The sequence below is a fragment of the Marmota marmota genome, unplaced genomic scaffold (genome assembly GCF_001458135.2).
Source record: "Marmota marmota marmota unplaced genomic scaffold, marMar, whole genome shotgun sequence".
Classification (NCBI taxonomy): domain Eukaryota; kingdom Metazoa; phylum Chordata; class Mammalia; order Rodentia; family Sciuridae; genus Marmota; species Marmota marmota.
Genome location: NW_026000052.1, coordinates 354,112 through 375,734, shown reverse-complemented (window position 1 = coordinate 375,734; position 21,623 = coordinate 354,112). Strand labels below are relative to the sequence as shown.

General features: G+C 46.4%; 1 protein-coding gene and 1 non-coding gene across 2 annotated transcripts in view; one reads left to right on the top strand and one right to left on the bottom strand.

Annotated features, from left to right (window-relative positions):
* Positions 1–21,623, top strand: part of Cacna1b (calcium voltage-gated channel subunit alpha1 B) — a 185,825-nt gene that overhangs the window by 92,955 nt on the left and 71,247 nt on the right. The window contains 4 exon segments of the mRNA XM_048813414.1: positions 1,751–1,813; positions 5,453–5,972; positions 5,974–6,266; positions 7,144–7,361. Coding sequence (XP_048669371.1) covers positions 1,751–1,813; positions 5,453–5,972; positions 5,974–6,266; positions 7,144–7,361 — 1,094 coding nt within the window.
* Positions 20,127–20,198, bottom strand: Trnat-agu. The gene has a single exon. It is a non-coding gene; the product is annotated as a tRNA-Thr (tRNA).

The window sequence follows — 21,623 nt, the reverse complement described above, 5'->3', positions numbered from 1 at the left end:
GCCATGGAGGGTGCATCAAGCCACTAGATAGGAGGTCCAGACCATTCCTCCTCTGCTATCACTGTCCCTGTTTGGAGACGCTTTGTGCAGGTCGAGGCATCCCAGGTACAGGCCACACGTGACATCGGCTGTTGGCGTGAGCACTGTGGTGGTTTCTGAGTGGAAAAAGTGCTTCTCTTCTCCTGGGACCCACAGGTGCTCTGCCTCAGGAGGGTCCCAAGTGAAGTGTTAGCTCCAGAGTCAGGGTCACAGCCTTCATATCTGTGAGGGCTGCCTGTGTCCCCTCTTGGATGGACTGTGGGTCCCACAGACCCTGCCAGGGATGCCGCTGTGGCCCGTACTTGGTGATGTGGTGAAACCACAGAGGTCCTGTGTGTGACACTGCGGGATCAACCTCCTGGGCATGAGGGAGGATCTATACTGGGCAAGGCCTGTCCTTGGGTGTGCATGGGTGCTGGATGTGAGGGCCCCCAATGCTGGGTTTCCCACCCATCCTGCTGAGACCCCTGAGGGCTGGAGATGCCTGTGCACTCATTTCTGTGGCCTAAGCTGCTGGACCAGGCAGGAGTGCAGCCCCCAGTGCTCCCTGACCTTGCTCTTCACACCATGCCTCATGGCATGGGTGCTCTGCAGGGACATTTTATGGTGCCTCAGGTGCAAGACGACCTCATGCTCTGTGGACAGTGTGGGGATCCCTGCGAGATCAGGTCTGTGTCTGTCGCCTAGGTGGCAGCTTACTTAGGAGCCTGAGAGGGGAGGAGGGATGTTAAGCTTGACATTGTCTTCCCAGTTCTCTTGGCAGTGGCACCCTCGTCCTCACCTTCTGAGTGGCTGTGCACATACGCACATTCACAACATGCTCGCACACTTACACATACTTACATTCATGCACAGTCATAATCTCAACACTCTCATGTTGTCATACACACATGCCTGTCTGCACGCAGGGCCTGTGGGCAGGAGAGCTGCTCTGTGTGCCTTAGAATTGTGCAAAGACCTGGCCTTGAGAAGGAGGCCCGGAAAACCCACCTGGCCCTCTCTGGAAAAGCCAGGGTGAAGGTCATGGCTGTGAAGAGATGCTGGTTTTCTCTATTGGTTTTGGAAAAGCTGCAGCAAAGTTACTTGCAAGTGACTGGAGTTATATCCCTAGGGAAGTTGGGCTGGTGGCATTGCCTGGTTTGCCCCTGGAGAGGTCATGGTGACCTGAGAGCAGTTGGATTTGAGCCTGGGGACCTGAGGGCCTGGGAGCAGCTCCTAGGAAGGCAGGTGGGGCAGGCAGCAGGGCCCCCAGCAGCACGTCAGGTAAGGGTGGCTGTGGTCTCCTTGTTCTCTTGTCTGTGCTTCTCTGGGCTGGCCTGCCACAGAGGCCTGCAGCAGAGGGGAAGGACTGGGTGGGATTACGGGAAAGGCGGTACAGTTCCTCCTAACCCAAGGCTTCTCAGAGCAGCGTGGGTGGAGCCTCAGTGGATGAATGGGCCCCTCCAAATAACTGCTTCTCGTCTTTTAGCCATTGTAGGGTTTGCTGTGTTACTTTAGTTTCTTTTCTGTGTGTGTGTAGATTTGGTTCTCAACTTCTTTTTTGCCCCGAGGTCTCAGCTGGTGCCCGTCTGATGGACGTGTCTCCAGCCTCCTGCCCAGATGCACACTGCAGCCTGCGCCCGTACTGGTGTGGTGCTCAAGCGTTGCTAGTGTCTTTCAGAACTTTCTGTTTTTCTCACTTGTGTCTATGTCTTGTTTCTTGCATGTGCAGTTTTGTAAAACGAACTCGAGGTACTGTGTCTCGCAGCTCATCTGTCTCCAGCGTAGATTCACCGTGAGTCGCTCTGCTACGATATTCCATCCGTGGCTCCATGATTGACACATATACACATCTTCCTTCCACTCCTAGCTCTGCTTTCTCACCTAAGTCATTTGCTTCATGGGCAGCTCCAGGTCAGCCTTCTGCAACCTGGGCTGGGAATGGTGGGCACACTTCCTGGCCTCCTGGAGTCCTGCTTTCAGGCTCAGTCAGCCCTCTCTGATCTCAGCCCCTCCTGCTCCCCTTCTTGGTTTCCATCCTCTTGTCTGCTGTCTGTCCATGTGCAGTCAGTCTGGTGTCTTGGGTGTATCTGCTTCTCTGAGTGGATGGAGCACTGTGGGCCCAGGTCTCCTGTGGGTCCCATGAGGCCAGGATCTTTTATGCAGGGACGGCGGAGAGAGTTCTTGGGGTTCACTGGGGACATTTGTGGTTTTTAGAATTTCCCCTTACTTGGGGGGAATGTTTCAGTAACTCTGAGGAAGTCCTTGTCCAAGAGCAGAGCTCTTGTCCAACTGTGGTGCTTGTGGCACATGGACCAGGTAGAGCCATGAAAACCCCAAGGAGGCTCTCAACTGGCTGACTTCTCCCTGCACATCTCCTCCTGGAGAGTGTTCCTGGGTGACTGGTCCCCAGGGATTTCCCCTTGAGAATGAGGTGAGGCCCTGCAGGTGAGGGTACCTGAGTGGTCAGGTACATTTGGGCCACCTGGATGGAAGTGGCCATGTGCCCTCTCTGTGTCTTGGTGGTGGTGAGGCTCCCAGCAGCCCTGCCCTGTGCATCTTCTTGATGCCAAAATAGAGCTGGGCTGCCTTCCCCCAATCCCTGTTTGCTGCTGGCTGTTGGAGTCTGATGTCTCATAGGGTAAAAAAATAAGGAAACATGTTGGATCTTGAACAGTTGATTCACGTGGCAGAGTAAGATGCTGATGCAGGTATTGATGGTTTCAGAACAGGGCTGCTCCACACTGTCAACAGTTATGGGTAACTGCCTGGCTGAACCTAGAGACCTCAAAGCAGTGCTATTGAGATCCTCAAGGCTCCTTTCTGAGCCCTGTGATTGTCCACAGTGTTGAGTTGGGCATGGTAAGTTGTCCTCCCTAGTATGGATGGGGGTTGCACCTGCAAGATAGGGCCACGACATCATGGGAACAGCTTCTCCATGTGATTCCCTAAAGATCCCTTTTAATAAGAACCTTGTATGGATTAGTCACTAGCCACATTGCATTAGGTTCTTGAACTGCCTGTGATCTCAGTAGAAATTACAGAGTGAGAGACCTGCACTGGCCAAACTGAGCAGAATTCAGTGGGGTTTATGTGCCAGACAGAGAAAGTACAGAGACCTTGGCCAGGGCAAGGGCAGGATGATTCAGGGACATACAGGAGGAAAGACCTGGTGCGTATGTTGCATATATATGTTCAGGCTCAGGGGCTTCATCCATAGAGAAGCCCAGTGGTACCAACTGGGTTATGGGTAGATGTAGACAGTCTCTGTGATATCAGGGCCCAGAGTAGCATACAGACCTATAGGGACCGGTAGAGTGGGGCTATGGTGGCTGATGCAGATGGCTGGGCAGTGTTTGCACAGCTGATTATTGTGGTCCTCTCTCTGGGTAGTCATGAGAGGCCCTGTCAGCCTGATGGCACCTCTGGCCCCACAGACTTTCTGGCTTTTTGCTAGACTTGAGGTGGTTCCTGAGAGAGAGAGAGAGAGAGAGGACTGTTCTTGGGGCAAGGCTGAGGGCAGTTATGTGGTATAGAGCCCATCCCTGCCTGTGTCTAAAACTGAGCTGCCAGTCCCCACATGTCCTTCATGGCCTTCATGGTCTATCTTTTTTTGATAAAGAACTTGATCTTGGCCTCAGGCTGTGGCTTCATCTGAGTGAACCACCTATTTGTTGACCAAATGGCTTATAGTCCAGACCTGTCTTGGGCTGCTACCAGACAGCAGCAGTGACCAGACAAAACCAGCCTGCCCAAAGCTCCCGTGCCTGGCGTGTGCGTGTCATGGCTCTTTTGCATTTCACGCTGCCTGGAGTTGAAAGATGGTGCCAGCTTGGGGCAGGAGACCTGTGGGTCTGTTGCAGGGAATTCTTGGGAGCAGGGGACTATATAACTTCAATGTCTTGGGGGAACAGGTGACAGCTGAGGCCCTGGACCAACTGATGGCTTCCACATGTCACCCTGCTCATCCCTGCCTGGGCTCTGAGGTGGGGTACCAACATGGTGCTCCTCTGCTTTCATACTTGCCAGGTACTGCCCCTGGTGGTGGCTTCCCACACACTGGCTGCAGGGTGGGAGTGGCTGACCTGGCCGCCACAGGGGCAGCTGCATCTTTGCTGTCAGTGCAGTTGGGCCTGGCTGCAGCCTGTGTCTTCTCCCCTCCTGTCCCTGCATGCATCGGATCCTGGCTTCATCAGTGACTCACTGTCGACTCTGATCAGGTCAAGTCCTCTCTCCAGGATCAGTGTCTTCCCTTGTGAAATGGGTACAGGGATGGCTGAAAGGACTGGTTGAGATGGGCATACAGCCCAGAGTACCAGTTCCATGGCCATTTTACTAATGGTGCTACCATCATTGCCAAGGTCTCCAGGAACTTCCAGCAGCTGGGGGATAAGGCTCAGGCCTCTGATGAGGTTTCTGCCTGGTAAAGTCGTGGCTTGGGTCACCTACCTTGGTGGTCTTATTCATCAAAGAACCCAGAGTGCAAAGGCCTCACATGCACTCCATGCTGTGCAGCCCCGCATGTGCCATGGGAACAGCGGTGCCTTGGCTGTTGAGGTGGAGGGTGGATCACAGCCTTCAGGAGCTTACGCAGTGAGGGTCAAGCTTAGACCATTGGCCACCCTGGTGCCGGAGGGCTCTGAGGGCCATGTCTGGCTCTGCTCTTGATGGAGGAAGAGGTTCTCCATGGAAACAAGAGGAAGGAGGACATTCATGACCATGGGAGGGGATGTCACCAGCCACAGACCTGCCATTGAGCCAGGTAGTGGCTTCCCAGTCAGGGCTGGCCGTCTTGGAGAGCAGCTGAGGCACTGTTTGTTCCTGAGAGGGCCAGATCCTCTGTCAGCTTAAGCCTCTTATATGGGTTCCCATTCTCCTGGCTGGTGGCTTTCCTCCTGGGAGGTGCAGTGGGGAAGTGTCTACTTGGCCTCTCTGGAGCAGCTCTGCTCTCCTGCTGGAGTGGGGCCAACCCCCGGGGGGCTGCAGGGGAGCCTTTGCATCTGCATCCCCATTAGGACAGGGCTCCTCCCTTCTCCCACCCACCTGGCCAGCAGCTGACTTGCCCTGGAAGCCCGTGCTACCTCTTAGAGGTGCCTCACATTCCCACTGCCGTGTACCCCAGGATTCGTGGCCACCATCTATCGGCTCCAGAGTGGCCTTGAGCACCCCCCCCCACGCATATAGCCTAATATGGTCTGTGGGTTCCAAGGGACACCAGGGGAAGTGGAGCTGAATTTGGGTCCCTTGGATATTCCCCTCTTGTTCTACATCCTGCCAGTGGTCTTGCGGGCTTCTGCCGCCTCTCCTTCCTTCCTCTCCTCCCTGCAACCACTCTTTCATCCCTCCATTGCTGTGTGTTCATCCGTGGCTTCCCTGAGAGACAGAGAGAAGGGGCTGGGCGGGCCAACACTCACTGCCAGTCTCCCCGCAGCAGGCAGCAGAACTCGGCCAAGGCTCGCTCGGTGTGGGAGCAGCGGGCCAGCCAGCTTCGGCTGCAGAACCTGCGGGCCAGCTGTGAGGCGCTGTACAGTGAGATGGACCCGGAGGAGCGGATGCGCTACGCAACCACGCGCCACCTAAGACCAGACATGAAGACGCACTTGGACCGGCCTCTGGTGGTGGAACCACCAGGGCGGGATGGCCCACGGGGTCCCATGGGGGGCAAAGCCCGACCCGAGGGCACGGAGGTCACCGAGGGTGTAGACCCACCACGACGGCACCACCGACATCGTGACCGGGACAAAGTTCCGGCTGTGGTCCCCGCAGTGGGCGAACAGGACAGGGCTGATGCTGTGAAGGCGGAGAGTGTGGAACCCGGAGCCCGGGAGGAGCGGGCACGTCCACACCGCAGTCGCAGCAAGGACGCGGCGGGTGCGCTGGAGTCCCGGAGCGAGCGCAGCAGGGGCCCTGGCCCTGAGGGCGGACGAAGGCATCACCGGCGGGGCTCCCCGGACGGAGGCTGCTGAGCGCGAGCCCCGGCGCCACCGTGCTCACCGGCACGGTCCAGACCAGGGCAAGGAAGGTGTTGCACCTACTGCCAAGAGCGAGAGGCGCTTGCGGCACCGGGGCCCCCGGGCCGGTTCCAGGGAGGCAGAGAGTGGTGAGGAGCCTATGCGACGGCACCGGGTGCGGCACAAGGTGCTGTCTGTTCACGAGCCCACTGAAAAGGAGGCCACAGAGAAGGAGGCTGCAGAGAAGGAGGGCGAGATGGTGGAGGCGGACAAGGAGATACGGAACCACCAGCCCAAGTGCGTAAGCACAAGCAGTGGGCCTGGTGACCTTATAGTCCTGGGACCAGGGCCCCTATTTCCCTCTGTGGTGGGGGTGGGGTTGGCCCAGGGTGATGCTGGGCCCCAATGTCCTGGCTGATAGCAGAGGGTGACTTGGACCAGGTTGCCCGTGCTCCACCTGCCCAATTCCCTCTGAGAACGGCTTGGCAGGGCATCTTGGTGCCACATCAGCCGTCGGGCTTAGGGGGCACCAGACATTTGGGACACCTTGACCTAGGAAGAACAGAGTGGCCTTGGGAGAAAAGAGAAGATTGGATCATGGAGGAAGGAGAGGCCAGTGAGGGTTAGGAGATTGATGGGCAGGGCAGTACACCAGGGGGCCAGGCTGAGTGCCCCTGCCAAGCAGGCTGCCCACCTGCTCCTTAGCTCTGACTCTGCAAGAGGCCTGGGGCAGGAGCCTGGAGGCTGAGGCCTCTGTACTTATGGATTGGCCACAAACCAACCAGGACAAACGGCTGGAGTCCAGGGCCCAGGACCAGCCCCACAGAACTACTGTCATCAAGTACAAAACTCTGTGCTGGGTCTTTGCCTGGGGGGAGCACTTGGATGGCCCCTGGGTGGGTGGCTCAGGGAAGTGTCCCTCTCCAACAGTTGTGTTCCACATACATAATGTGAGGCCAGTAGTGTCAGGGTTCTGTGCCTGGGACAGACGGATGAGTCAGCCCTGTACCTAAAGACAGAATTGTATAGGGTGATAGAATCCATGCAGAACACCAGAGGAGCACAGGAGGTTGTCCGAGATTTACCTGGCCTGGGTAGAGGTATAAGAAGCTGGGATTTGCAGAAATAGGAGTTTGGGGCTGCATCAGACTCTGCTGTGCATTTTTGGTTGCAGGGAGCCTCACTGTGGCCTGGAGGCCAGTGGGGTGATGGGCATAGCCCCTGTGCACGTGCTGCCCAGCACCTGTCTCCAGAAGGTGGAGGAACAGCCAGAAGATGCAGACAATCAGAGAAATGTCACTCGGATGGGCATCGAATCCTCAGACCCGAGCAGCACCTTACATGTCCCAGTGACACTGGCAGGCCCTCCCGGGGAGACCACAGTTGCTCCCAGTGAGTATCTCCCTGTACCAGTGGCAGGCACACTGTACAGGTCCAGTCACCCATTTCCCTCCTGCTCCATGGCAGCTGCTGGAGACTTGGCTGGCCTCTGTGAACTGCTGTCAGCCTCTGTCCCTTGATATCTCCCTTCTTTCTAGTGCTCCAAAGGCAACTGAAAGTTACCCTTCATTTTCCTCTCTTCCAAAAATATTTGTGAATTGCCAGCTGACGCCTGTGTAAGAGTGCTGCGAACACAGCAGGAGGGAGCTTTCCTTGTCAGACAGACCACAAACTGCCCTTTCCAGTTGCATAAAAGCTGCTCAGGGCTGTGGCCACATCCTGGATGGGGACCAAGAACTGGTGGGTGAGGAGGAAGTCTTAGTGGCTGTCTCTTACCTGCTCATGTTCCCCTACTACCTTCTCTGAGGCTCCCCAGGCCTTTGCCTGAGCTGCCCTCCTTACTCCCTAGCACAAGACCCTGAGTGAACAGGCATTGAGGGTATGGGTGGACCAGCCAGTCTTCCAGGCAAAGGCCTGCAGGTGGCAGACAGGCTCTCACCCAGTAGGGACAAGGCATGGGCATTCAGTGAGAACAAGGAGGAGACTTCCTTTCTCTAGTACAGAGGAGACATCCCCAGGGGACAAGGGAGAAGGCCTGGAAGGGCAGTGAAGTGTTCAGCCCCCGAATGCACCGCGTAAACTCAGGTGTCTCCACGCATGCCCACGTTTGCAGGTACAGCCACAGACAGATGTCTGCAACTATTCTTTCTTAGGCACTCTCAACCAGCCAGTGTGCCAACCCAGTATAACGGTGGAAAGTGGTGAGCTCTACTTGCTTAGCATTTTCTTCCTCTTGGCCTTCTTGAAGAAAGCAGATCTCTTGTTCTACTTGTTCTACTTCCTATGGGTACAAACAAGTCATTGTCTTCTCACTCCCCTCACCTGATTCTTTCTGGATTAGCTTGAGGATGAACCCAGGGTCCCTACCTCTCCACAGAGTCTAGATGTGAATCCCTCCCAACCCTCCATGCCTGTTGGCAACCATTGATCTTTTTACTGTTGCTGTAGTTTTTTTTTTTTTTTACCTTTTCCAGAATGTCTTAATGTTGGAATCATATAGTATTCAGTCTTTTTAGACTGGTTTCTTTCACTTAGCTTTATGCACTTCAGGCTCCTCCATGTCATTTTGTGACTTGCTAGCTTGTTTCTTTTTTAGCACTGAATTAATATTCCATTGTCTAGATGTACCACAGTTTGTTTATCCATTCACCTGTTGAAGGACATCATGGTGGTTTCCATTTCTGCAAGTTATGAATAAAACTACTTACTATAAGCACTCATCTTTAGATTTTGTGTAGGTTTAATTTTTCACTTCTTTTAGGTAAATATCTAAGAGTGTGATGTGTGGTGAGACTGTTTTGTAGAAGATGCCAAACTCTTCTCCAAAATGACTGCTCTGTCTTGTATCCTCTCTGGTGATGAGGGAGAGGTCCCACTGCTCTACACCCTCCCCAGGGTGGTATTGTCAGTGCTGGGGTTTCAGCCGTTCTGATAGGTGTGCAGTGGTGTCTCCTTGTAACTTGCAGCTCCCTGAGGCTTGGGATATAGAACATCTTCTAATGTGCTTATTTGTTCTCTGTATCTTCTTTGGTGAGGATCTACTCAGGTTTTTTGCCCAATTTTTAGTTGGTTGCTTATTTTATGGTTGTTGAGAGCTAGGAGTTCTTTGTGTATTTTGGATATAAGTCTTTTATTGGATATGGGTGTTATAAGCGTTTTCTCCCCATCTTTGGTTTGGCTTTCCATTCTCTGAATGTCTGCTGTTTTTATTGCTACTATTGGAAATTGGGGTCAATCTGATTCCTGTTATTACCTTCTGCTGGGAGCAGAAATCTAGCATTTGGTTTTCATGTTAATTATGTTTCCTGCTACTTTGAGTCCTCAAATTGCTTATTAGTTTCAGTGTTGATTCTCTGTTGTTTTCTAAGTATATTTTCAGAACTTCTGTGAATATTACTGGTGCTCTTTCTTACTGAGCCAGGCTCCCTTGTTTGTCTGATGGTGCTGGCTGATACTCTGAAGGTAACAGTGGAGTTCCACAGTACCTTTACCTTGCTTTTGCCTATACTAAGCTAATGATTTTGGTTTGGGGCCTCAGGGGAGTATGTTGTGAGATCACATTTAAGTACCCATCAATTCAATTCAGTAGGAAATTCGATTCCTATTTCACTGATGTTCTTATCTAGCAAAGATGTCAAATTTGGTTGAGGGTCTTTTCAGCATCTGTAGAGTTCATAATTTCCCCATAAATATGAAGACACGTGGCAATGAATTACCTGATGTGGTACTACATTTGCAACCTTAAAACTGACCTGGTTATTTTGCTTATTTTTTAATGTGTGGTTAAATTCTTTTAATATTTTATGGAAGATTTGTGGACTGATGCTTTGAGGTGAGGTGTGCTTGCAGCTTTCTTTGGTACACTTAAACATCACAAGGTTTGTATATTGGTGCCATATAGTTATTGCTTGTTTACCTTCACTGCTGCATTCTTGAAAACCCAGTGTTCTGAATGGGAGTCCCATTTTTCATTATTTGATTGATTTATTTTTATCTTATTTTATTTTATTTTTTTGGTGTTGGGTCAAACACAGGGTCTCGTGCCTGCTAGGTAAAAGCTCTACAGTGGAGTGTACCTGAACCCTTTCCCATTATTATAAATGGCAAAAATTACAGCGTATTACATGTAACTCAATACCCCCATTTCCTAAGAACTAAAGCACAGTTGAACGCTGAAAAGTTACAAACTATCATATTAGGACAGAAAATACTTAACTTTTTTTTTTCTTTTCCAGATTGCTGGTCAAGAAAGCTGTGAATAAGCAATTGCTTTGGATACCTCCTTTATTGAAACTTTTAAAAAACATACAAACATGATTCTGATAACGTGGCAGCTGAATTTGGAGTCTTTCCCAAGAGTTTCCCCCATGTTACTTTGTTAAACATTGTGTTGAGTTTTGAGAATGTGCACCTCTTTTCCCTCAGGAACTCCAAAGAGATTAAAGACACAGCTGCGCGCGCACACACACACACACACACACACACACACGCACATCCACAACACAAACACGGACAGTTCAGGTGACACTAGAACTACTTGGTCTTTAAATATTTGGTAGAATTCTTGTGAAACTGTCTATGTCTGGTCTGTTTTTGAAGGATAATTTCTCTATTTGATAATTTCTTTGTTTCTGTGTGGATATTGTTCTGTTTAAACATTGTAGTTTCCCGAGGTGAATTTGGTAAATTATATTTTCCTTAGAAATGATCCAGTTGATCTAGGTTTTCTAATTTATTTTCTTAAACTTAAGCCAAGGTGGGGCTACATTTTTTCCCCTTCAGTTTCTCTCTGGCTCAGAGTTTTTCCCCCCTTTCATTTGTTAAATCCTATGTGTTTTCCCCCTTTTCCTTGACTGGTCTATCTCAGACTTCATAAACCCAGGGCTCTAACTCACTGTGACTCTGTGCGTTGGTTCCTGGAGCCTTTGCTTTCTGCTTGGTCTTCATTACTTCTCTGCTCCTTCCTCTTGCCCCATCGTATGGCTCCTTTTCTGACTTCTTGAGTTGCATGCTGTTCTTTAATTTTTGCTCTGTGATTATTTAAGGGAATGAATTTTTCTCTGATTACTAATGTTATTGTTTCTATAGATTCTGACATTTGGAATCTTCATTTTAATAAAATTTTGAGATGAGTTCAGATATCATGGCTTCCCAAGCCTGGACTGGTGGTTTCCCTGCGAGGCCACCTGCAGGTGTGCACTTCCTGGCCCTGGGCCCAGTGCTGTGGAGAGAACTGACACCTTCCTTTGTTCCCACCTTGTCTGGGGAGGAGGGCATTTATCATTCATTCCCCACCATTTTAGCATGATGTTAGCTATAAGTTTTTTGGGTTTTTTTTAGAGAGAGAGAGAGAATTTTGATATTTATTTATTTTTTAGTTTTTTTGGCGGACACAACATCTTTGTTTGTATGCGGTGCTGAGGATCGAACCTGGGCCGCACGCATGCCAGGCGAGCGCGCTACCGCTTGAGCCACATCCCCAGCCCAAGTTTTTTGGTTTTGTAGATGTTCTTTATTACACTGAGGAAGTTCCCCTCCATTCGTCTTTTTCCAAGAGTTTTTTTTTTTTTTTTTAAAGAGACAGAGAGAGAAAGAGAGAGAGAGAGAGAGAGAGAGAGAATTTTTTAATATTTATTTTTCAGTTTTCGGCAGACACAACATCGAACCCAGCGCCCCGCACATGCCAGGCGAGTGCGCCACTGCTTGAGCCATATCCCCAGCCCCTCCAAGAGTTTTTATCATGAGTGGTTGTTGAATTTTGTCAAATGATTTTCTGCAACAATTGATATGATTTATATGTTTTCTTCTATTAATATGGTTATATTGATTTCTTTTCAAATATTCGACTGGCCTTGATCCCTGTTATACATCCTGCTGGTTTTGAGTATAATTATTTTTTGTATATTTCTCAATTCTAGTTGCTAACACTTTGTTAAGGAGTTTTGCCTCTAAATCCATGAGGGATATTGGTCTGTAATTTTCTATTTTGTACTTTTTTTTTTTACTTGTCTGATTTGGATATCACAGTAATACTGGATCCATAAAATATTTAATTTAATGGAATTGTCCCCTCTTCTATTTTCCACAACAGATTGTGTCAAACTGGTGTTAATTCTCTTTTAAATTTTTGGTCAAATTTGTCAAAGAAAGAAACATTTTTTTTTTTTTTTTTTGAAAAATTTAAATTAAAAAATTGGCTTCCTTAACAGTTGTAGGGCTGGGGATTGCCTTCTTCTTGGGTAAGTTGCAGGTGTTTGAGCCTTTTGAGGAAGTGGCATATTTCATTTAGGTTTTCAGATTTATGTGTACATAGTTGTCATATCTCCGCATAATTTTTTTTTTTTTTTTGTACCAGGGATTCAATGCAGGGATGCTCAACCACTGGGTCACATCCCCAGCACGCCCCACCCCCTTTTAAAAAATATTTATTTTTTACTTGTAGTTGGAAACAATACCTTTATTTCAAAAATTATTTATTCTTATGTGGTGCTGAGGATTGATCTCAGCGTCTCGAACGTGTGAGGTGAGTGCTCTACCGCTGAGCCACAACCCCAGCCCCCCTTTTTGTTTTTTATTTTGAGACAGGGCCTCACTAAGTTGCATAGGGCCTCACTAAGTTGCTGAGGCTGTCCTTGAACTTGCAGTTCTCCTGCCTCAACCTCTAAGCTGCTGGGATCCTGTAACCACTTTGATGTTGGCATGGTCTGTAGTGATAGCCCCTGTCTCATTTTGCCATGGGTAATTTGTTATCTTCCCTTTTCTCTTTGTTAGTCTTACTAGAAGTTTGTTTATCTTACTGATCTTTTCAAAGAACCAAATTCTTATTTCATTGATTTTCTCTATTGATTTTATGTTTTCAATTTCATTTGATTTCTACTCTATTGTTTTTTGTCTTTACATTTGCTTTGTGCTTATTTTACTCCTTTTTTTTTTTGCTTCTTGAGGGTAAGAGCTTAGATCATTGATTTGAGTCTTTTCCTCTCTTCTAATGTGAACACTTAGTGCCATACATTTCCTTCTCAGCATGCTTCTACTGTGTGCCATGGGTTTTCATGTGATATGCTTTAATTTGTGTTTAGTTTTATTTTAAAAGTTTCCCTTGAGCCTTCCTCTTTGGCTCATGTAATTCATGAGTAGAAGTGTGTGGTTTAGGTTCTCAGTGTTTGGAGATTTTCCTGCTTTTTGTTATTGACTTCTGGTTTGATTACTTTATGATCAGCAACCATACTCCATCAATATCATTACAGTTCTTTTAAGTTGTTTAAGTTTGTTGGATGGCTCAGGATGTGGCGCATCTTGGTGTAGAATCTGTGGGCATTGAACAAGAACATGTATTTTCCAGGTTTTGGGTGTAATGTTTTGCAAGTGCCAGTTTGAGCTTGTTGGTTGGTATTATTGAGTTTTTCTGTAAGCATGCTATTTTCTGTCTATCTAGACCTATCAGTTGTTGAACAAAGGATGTTCAAGTTTCCAACTACAGATGTGAACTTGTCTGTTTCTGCTTTCAGACTGGTAGTTGTTGCTTACATATCTGTGGCTCTGTCATTAGGTACACATACGTAGGATCTCTTTATCTTCTTGGTGGAGTGGCCCTTTTTTTTCATTGTGAAATGTCCTTCCCTGTGCCTGTGATTTTCTTTGATCTGAAGGGTATCTTATATTAATATGTCTACTCTTGCTTTCTTTTGATTAATATTCGCATGGTAACCTTTTCACCTTTTTTTCAGCGTGGTTATTTAGTTCTACTTGAAGTGAGTTTCTTGTAGAGAGCATATAGTTGTATCATGTTGTTGATCCACTATGTCAGCTTTTTAATCTGGTCTTTTTAAAGCATTCACATTTAATGTAATTATTGATACATTCTATTTTTTGTTTGTTTTCTCTTTTTTTCATTTTTCTGGTTTCCCTTTTCTGCCTTTTGGGGGTCACTTGAACATGTTTTAGAATTATGTTTGACTTATCTATGGTAGTTTTGAGTGTATCTCTGATAGAGATTTTTAGTGGTTGCTTCAGGGATCACATTATGTTTAGATAACTTACCCCAGTTTATTGCTATCATGATTTTACCAGTTTCAATGAAGTATGAAACATTACCTCTCTTGACACTCCCCCTTCCCTGTTTATAATATAATAGTCTTAAATATTTGGAATCACTTCACAATGTGTTGTCATTTTTACTTTAACTGTCAACATGATTTTTTATTGAAACCTCCAGAGAAGAAGAGAAAGCATGTTGTATTCAATCATGTTTTTCTCCTGTTATTCTTTCTTTCTTCCTGAAATTCCAATATTTCGACTTTCATTATTTTCTGTTTGAAGGACCTTGTTTAGCCATTCTTTAAGAGTAGGCCTGCCTGGGACAAATTCTTTTAGTTTTCCTTCATCTGAGAATGTCTTGATTGTCCTTCATTCCTGAAGGGTATTTTCACTGGGTATAGAATTCTGGGTTGACAGTTCTTTTTTTTTCAGCACTTGAAAAAAACGTGTGCCTCTTCCTTCTGACCTCCATGGTTTCTGATGAGAAATCCACTGTCATTCGAATTGTTTTCTTCCTATAGGTAAGATGTTGTTTCTCTCTTGCTGCTTTCAAGATTTTTTTTTTTTTTGTCTTTATGTTTCAGAAGTTTGAGTATAATGTGTTGTAGCATGGGTTTCTTCAAGTTTATCCTTTTGGGGATTTATTCAACTTCTTGAATCTGTAGGTTAATGTCTTTTGCCAGATTTAGAAATATTTCATCCATTATGTCTTTGAGTATTTTTTTTTAGCTTTGCCCTTTTCTCTTTTCATTCAAGGACTTTGATGACATGATTGTTAGATCTTTTATTATACTCCCAAAGTCTCCTGAGCTCTATTGATTTTTTTTCAGTCCGTTTTCTTGGTATTGTTCAGATTGGGTAATTTCTATTTTCTTATCTTCTAGTTCACAGATTCTTTCATCTGTGCTTTCCATTCTGCAGTTGTGCCCATCTATTGAATTTTTAATTTCAGTCATTATGCTTTTCATTTGACCTTTTATATCTTCTATTTCTTTGCTGAGACTTCATACTTTTCATTTGTTTCAAGTGTGTTTTTAATTATCTGTTGGCCATTTTTATGATGGTGTATCTAACATCTCTGTCAGAATTCTAATGTCAGAATCATCTTGGTGCCTATTGATTGTCTTTTCTCAGTCACGTTGATTTCCTGGTTCTTGGTGTGATAAGCAATTTTTTATTGAAACTTCAATACTTGGGTATTATGTCATGAGCCCCTGAGTCTTATTAAATCTTCTGTTTGGCTGTCTGCTATGACATCACTCTGCCAGGGGAAGGTTGGAAGTTGTCTCCTTCACCACCCAGCTGGAGGGGCTCCTCATAACTGCTGGGCTAGGGTGGGAGTTCTAGCTCCCCAGTAGGCTTCCAGCCAGATTGGAGAGCAAGAGGCCTTGCTACTGTTCCACATGTGCTGCCACCCACACAGTGGAGTTGGCCTCATTAGCTCTAGGTGTCAGTACTAGTCCTGGCTTTCCACAGGACTCACTCTAATGAGCCACACATGTGATCCCTACTGGTTTTGTGTGGCTTGTGTTTCTTGTTCCCAGACAGTTGAGATTTTACTCCCATCTGTGCCTCTCTGACCCCACAGCAAGAATCCTGGGGGTGAGGGCCCATGCCTAGGCTCTGCCCCAACTCTGCTGGTGTGTGCAGAGGTGGGCTGCAGCGTTTCTGTGGAGTTTGGATTGGCACAGTGATCATTGCCCGATCTTGCCAGGCTGCCTCCTTCCTTGTTCTCTCACTAGGGAAAACTAGGTTTTGTTGGGGCTTTTAAAAATCGTGTCTGTTGGCATTTAGGGGTTGTTGGCTTTTCTAGCACCATCTAGGATATATGAGGCAGAAAAGGAAGCCCTACTGCATGCCATTCCTTGGGTCCCAAAGCTCCCTAGCCAGTCCACTTTCTTCCTCTTACCTTTCGGAGTCTTCCTACATTTTCCTTGTATGTATGTATGTCCAAGGGTTGTGCGTGTAGCTGTGCTTGTGGGATGAATTGGGGAGCACTTCACTCTATCAGTCTGCAAGCTGAAGCCTCTAGTTAATTTTACATATGGTGTGAAATAGGAATGAGCCCTTTCCCCCACCCCACCCTCATGGACATTCAATTTCTTTATTACTGACAGTTGAAAGACTTTCCTTTTTCCTTGAATTGCTATGGCACTTTTATCAAAATCATTTGATATTATTAAGTTTCAGGGATTAAAGTTTTAATTGTTAGTTCTGTCACATAGGTTTGTTTTGTGTATCGGACACTCTGGCTATACACATTAGACCTACTTTGCCGGTTTTCTGTATGATTTTTGTTCTAACCTTTTTACAACTCAGTCTTTATTTCCCATTTTCCCTTTCAGCTCATTTCTCTGTAGTCTTCTTTTTCTCTTGCTATATCCAGTCGTTTCTGTTCTCCCTTGGATTCCTTGTGGCTTCTGACATGGACTTGTCGTTTCTGCAGTTCTCTCCTGAGTCTGGTCAGCTCTCATTCATGTCTCCAGTGGTCCATCTGTCTTTATTCTGAGTGTTTGTATCTGACCGCAGTGTTCCTTGCTATCAGGCAGTGCTTCTGTAATTGTGTTAAGTACAGCAGGAGATGTGTGGGGGGCAAGTTGGGTTGCTTCTGTGTTACAGTTGGGTTTTTTTGTGGGTATTTTTATTAGGTGAATAGGCTTAACCCTTAGTTTTTGTTTTCCTCTTATTGAAATTTTTTTTTTTTTCTTTTTAAATGGATGTTGGGTTTCTTTCTCAGATAAGGATAAAATGTGCTAGGTTTGCCTGGACCAGCAGCTACATGTGATTCTGTGGAGTTGGGGTGGGGCTTGGGCAGCTCCTGGCTCTCCAGTCCAAGAGCACCCTCCTCTGTTGGGAAAGTCAAGTCCCTTCTCTGTCTGGGTTCTGGGGTTCTGCCTGATTCTCTTCTCTGTAATGCAGACTTGTAGTCCTTGACTCAGTACTGGGGTTCATCATGAAGCCGTATGGAGCCTTCCCTTTCCTCCCCTTTCCTCCAGAAGTAGGGCCCAGTGGCCACCTCCAGCCCAGGCACTTCCCAGAGCCTTCATGGTCTGACCCACAGGGCCTTAGACCTGTGCTGGAGAAGGGCCTTTCTTCCAGGGTGTTGCACAGCTCCCTACCTCCCACGCTGCCCTGGTTCTGCAGGCCTCAGGTGTTTGTCCCCACTCCCACGTAAGTGCAGGTATATGGTGTAGATGTGGACTGTGGATGCCTTTGTTCTTTCTCCTTGTTGATGGTACAGCTTAGGGAGGATGTGGGGAGAAACTGGAGGATAGGGACGAGAACTTGTGTTCTTCCTGCTGGGTTTGCATTTTTGCCGGCCCTCCCTCCTTCACCTAAAGGTGGGTCAGTTTAAACCGTCTACCAGTGCCTCAGGCCTTGTCTTGACCTTCTTGTGCCTTGGCTCTGTTTGCTAATTTCTGCTCTTGGCGTTTCCTTTCCTCTGGTCTGTGTCTGATGCCCTTCCTCCTGCTCTTGGCTTTGTTGTTCTTTGCAGTATTTCATCACTCCTGGTGTGTCAGATCATCATTTGTGTCCCTCCCACTTCTGTTCCCAGAGCTCGTTTCCTGATTTCCTTTAGTGAAGTTCCAAAGTGGTGAGCTCTCTCTGCTGGCCTGGATGACCCTTGTTCTGCCATTGCTGGTGAAGAGTGATTTTCTTTGGTATGGAATTCTGGCTTGTTAGTTATTTTCTCTCATCAGATTCAGGCTATTCCGTTGTCCTCCACCTTCTCTTGTTCTGTGGAGAATCCAGTGGCCTAAATTGTTCCTTTATCTGGTTCTATATTCTCTCTGTGGCTGCCTAAATGAAGGCCTTTGTGTTGTAGTAAGTTGAGTGAAGTGGCTGCTCTGTCACCCACCTCGGCAGTTGTCCCCTCTGCTGTCTTCGTCCTCCTTTCTCTTCGCTTTCTCGTATAGCCCGTGGAGTGTAAGTATGCCAGTAGGGATTTAGCATAATTGCAGCAAAAACATTGTGACAACTCCTTAATGTTATCTAACACCCATTCCAAGTTCACGTTTTACCAGGTATAATCAGTATCCAGACAAGCTCACTCATTTCACTTAGCTTAATCTGAGTGTCTGCCCTCTTCTTTTCGTTCATGCCCTTTACTTGTTGAGGGAGCTGTGTGGTTTGTCCCTTCGCCCCCAGCTCTGGGTCTGGTTGGTGGCAGCAGATGTCCAGCCTGCTCCTCTGTCCTCACTGTAGCCTGTTTCTGACCTTGGTGGTGTGAGATCTTGTTGTCAGCCACTATCTTGTGTGCAAGAGTTTCAGGAATGTCCCTGGATGCCAAGAGTACCTCTCGTCATGAGAACAAAAGCTGTCTCCAGACATTGCCAGGACTGCCCCATCTGAGCCCCATACATCGGGAGACTCGATTAGGAAGAGTTCAGTTTGGTTCTTGTGCGAGCTCCAGGGGCTGCTGCATGGTGCAGGCCCTGCCAGCCCTGCACCTCCTAACATTCTCCTGCAGCCTTTTCCCTAGTGATTCCAGTGAAAGTGATTGTTATCAGATGAGCGAATTCGGGGAGGACCACAGAATGAGGAATTTATAATCCCATTGTTTTTTCCTGCATTTACTATTCTAACCTTTTCTGTAAGGAAGATCTTATTCCACAAAATTGGGTTACCTTGAAATATAGTTTGTATTTATTTACTTATTTTTTGAATTTTTATTTGTTTTAATTAGTTATACATATCAGTAGAATGCACTTTTTTTTGGGGGGGGGGGTACTAGGATTGAACTTGACCACTGAGCCACATCCCTAGCCCTATTTTGTATTTTATTAGAGACGAGATCTCACTGAGTTGCTTCAAGTGCCTCATTAAATTGCTGAGGCTGGCTTTGAACTTGCAATCCTCTTGCCTCCACCTCCCGAGCTGCTGGGATTATAGGCGTGCACCAGTGCGCCTGGTCTGTAGTTTGTGTTTCTAGCAAGCAAGAGAGATGCTTAATTCTGTCCCTTTATTTGTGAATTTTCAAAATAATGAATCAACTCCAATATCACTAATGAGAGATTTAAAATTATTACTAGGAAATTATAGATTTGAGTATGTTTGATGGGTTTCAGGCGGTCCTGGGGGAGCCCAGTCCTTCGGCTTTGCATCAGGACAGCTTTGAGGTTCAGTTGTGAGCCCACCCCTCCCCCAGGAGCCTACACCTATCTTTGCAGGACTTCATTGAAGTCATACCCTTGCTAGGCTTCTTCACATCCTGCCCTGCTTTCTTGTTCCTTCTGGTCCTTCTAGAAGCATGTCCTCCATCAGGCATGAGGGTGTCCCCGTGGAGCAACTCAGTGCCATTGGTGCTCTGATGAGAGACTGCATGTGCAGCCCTCTCTGTTGCTTTCAGGCTTTTGATTGGACTCTTTTTTAAAAAAGAGATAAATGAATTCTGTGACATTTGTAATTCACACAGAAGATTGTAAGGTTTATTTCTCACTTCTATGACTTTGTATTTGCGTCTCTTTTATCTTGAAAATTTTGTCTTTTTGCTTTGCTTGCTGTTTTTCAAATGGTATTTACTTGAAAAATTCCGTTTTCAAATCATTCACTCCTATTGCATGGAAACCCAGCAGTTTGGATCTGCTGACGTTGATCGGGGGCTCTGCAGTATCTTTCTTAGATCCTTTTTGTTTTTCAGGTGCACACAGTTGTGCCATCTGTAAATATCATTTTTGACTCATGGGTTTTTTAAGTCTATTTCTCAATTTTCAAATGTAGAATTTTAATTTTAATTAATCTTTTTTTTTCTGATTATTACCTTAATTTCCAATTTAATTGCATGAGATTAGTAACCATGACCTGTGTGGTATTTTCCTTTGATAATTTATTTGCAGTTGCTTATGATTGGGCTTTATGGTTATCTTTTGTAAATGTTTTATATATGCTTAAAAGGAACATGTTTTTTTTTTTTTTTTCAAATTTTAGGATCCCTAGGCTTTTTATATGTATCTACTAAATCAAGTTGTTAATTGTGTTACTTAAATACTGCATGTATTCACTAATATTTTGCCTGATTGGCTTTATCAATAATTGAGAAAGGTGTATTGAAATGTCTTTCTCTCTGTGGACCTGTTAGAGTTCACATTCTATATTTACTTTTTTTTTTTTTTTTTTGCCTTGTGGTGCTGGGGATCAAACCCAGGGCCTCATGCACACTAGGCAAGCACTCTACCACTGAGCCACATCCCAGTTCTGTATAGTTACCTTTTAATATAGTTGTTTTGAATAGTTTGAAATGTAAAGCAAAATACAGAACTATCTGATAGGTTGCTAAGCAACTGTTACATTTCTAAGATAGTAACTGTTTCTGGATTTATTTGTGAGGGTTTTTCTTTTATTTCTGCTTAAAAAAAGGCTTCCTATTAAAATATTCAAGTCATAATCCTGTTTATCTCTAGCAGTGGTTTTGTTTTGAAGTGCAGCTTTCTCCTGAGAATGCAACTTTCTTGCTTTGTGTCTTTTGTGTGAACATTGGGCAGGCGTAGCTTCTTCTGTCTTCAGACCTTTACGTGTGCTTTACTTAGAGTTGTCTTTTGGTCGTGCCAAACAACTGTACTTTAAAGGGATCTGACTGGATCATCTGTCTTTTCACTGCCAAGTTTAGTCTGCTTGTGTTAATTTTGGCTGTTAATTCACTGATATTTGCTTCATCCATCTGAGCTCGTAACATTTGTTCTATTTTCCCCTCCTTTTCCCTCTTTCATATTGAGTAATGGTTTTAATTGCTTGTTTGCTTAAATGTCACATTTTTGCCTCTGCTAGTTTAACAACTGTAGATTTTGTTTCTGCCTGTTGGTGTTCCTTGGTGATTCCATGAAGTGTGCCCACTCCACTGCTCCTGAGCTGACCTCCCCTTCCAGCAGCACAAGGCTCAGAGCAGTGGGTCTGGTCATGTTGTGCCACCTTCCTCCTTATTGCTGTCCAGCATGTTAGTCCTTAAAGTACAATCCCACAAAGTCACAATCATTGTTTTGACCTTATAGTGATGTTTATGCACATCCTCCATTTTGTTGACTTCTCAGTGTTGGGCCCTCTCATTCTTGTGTTACACACTCCTTGGGATGGTTTCTTTATGAAGGACGGACATTCCTGCTTCAACACATGTGTGCATTCCAGAAAACACAAACACTGAAAATATCAGGCCTGTGGGGGAAGAGAGGGTCTGTGTAACTCTGCAGCCAGAACTCAAACAGAAGCAAAACAATCCTAATAAAAATTTACCAGAGCCTAATCTCCACTGGCATCAGCACCCAGTGTTCAAAAGCCAGTCCTTTGCAGCTCAAATTGTGCTCTCTGTTGAGGTATTGGACCTGGGGTGGCTGCTTTCCGGGGAGCCTGGCCTTCTCCTATGCTAGGAGGACATGCGTGCTCACCGAGGGGCTTACTCTCTGTAACCCTGTCCTCGGGTCTTGCTCCTCAGGACTCAGTCACCGTCACCTTCAAACTCTAGTCTTTGCCACCTTGTCCCAGTGAAAGGTTGCCTTTGCTTGAATTCTGTTCCAGGTACAACAAGTAGGAAAGCAATCTCTGGGAAAATCTGAGTGTGTGTGTGTGAGGGCTTTGCTTGCTTGTCTTCCTGTGGACAGCTGCCCCCTGGGTTCTGTGTTGGCTGAC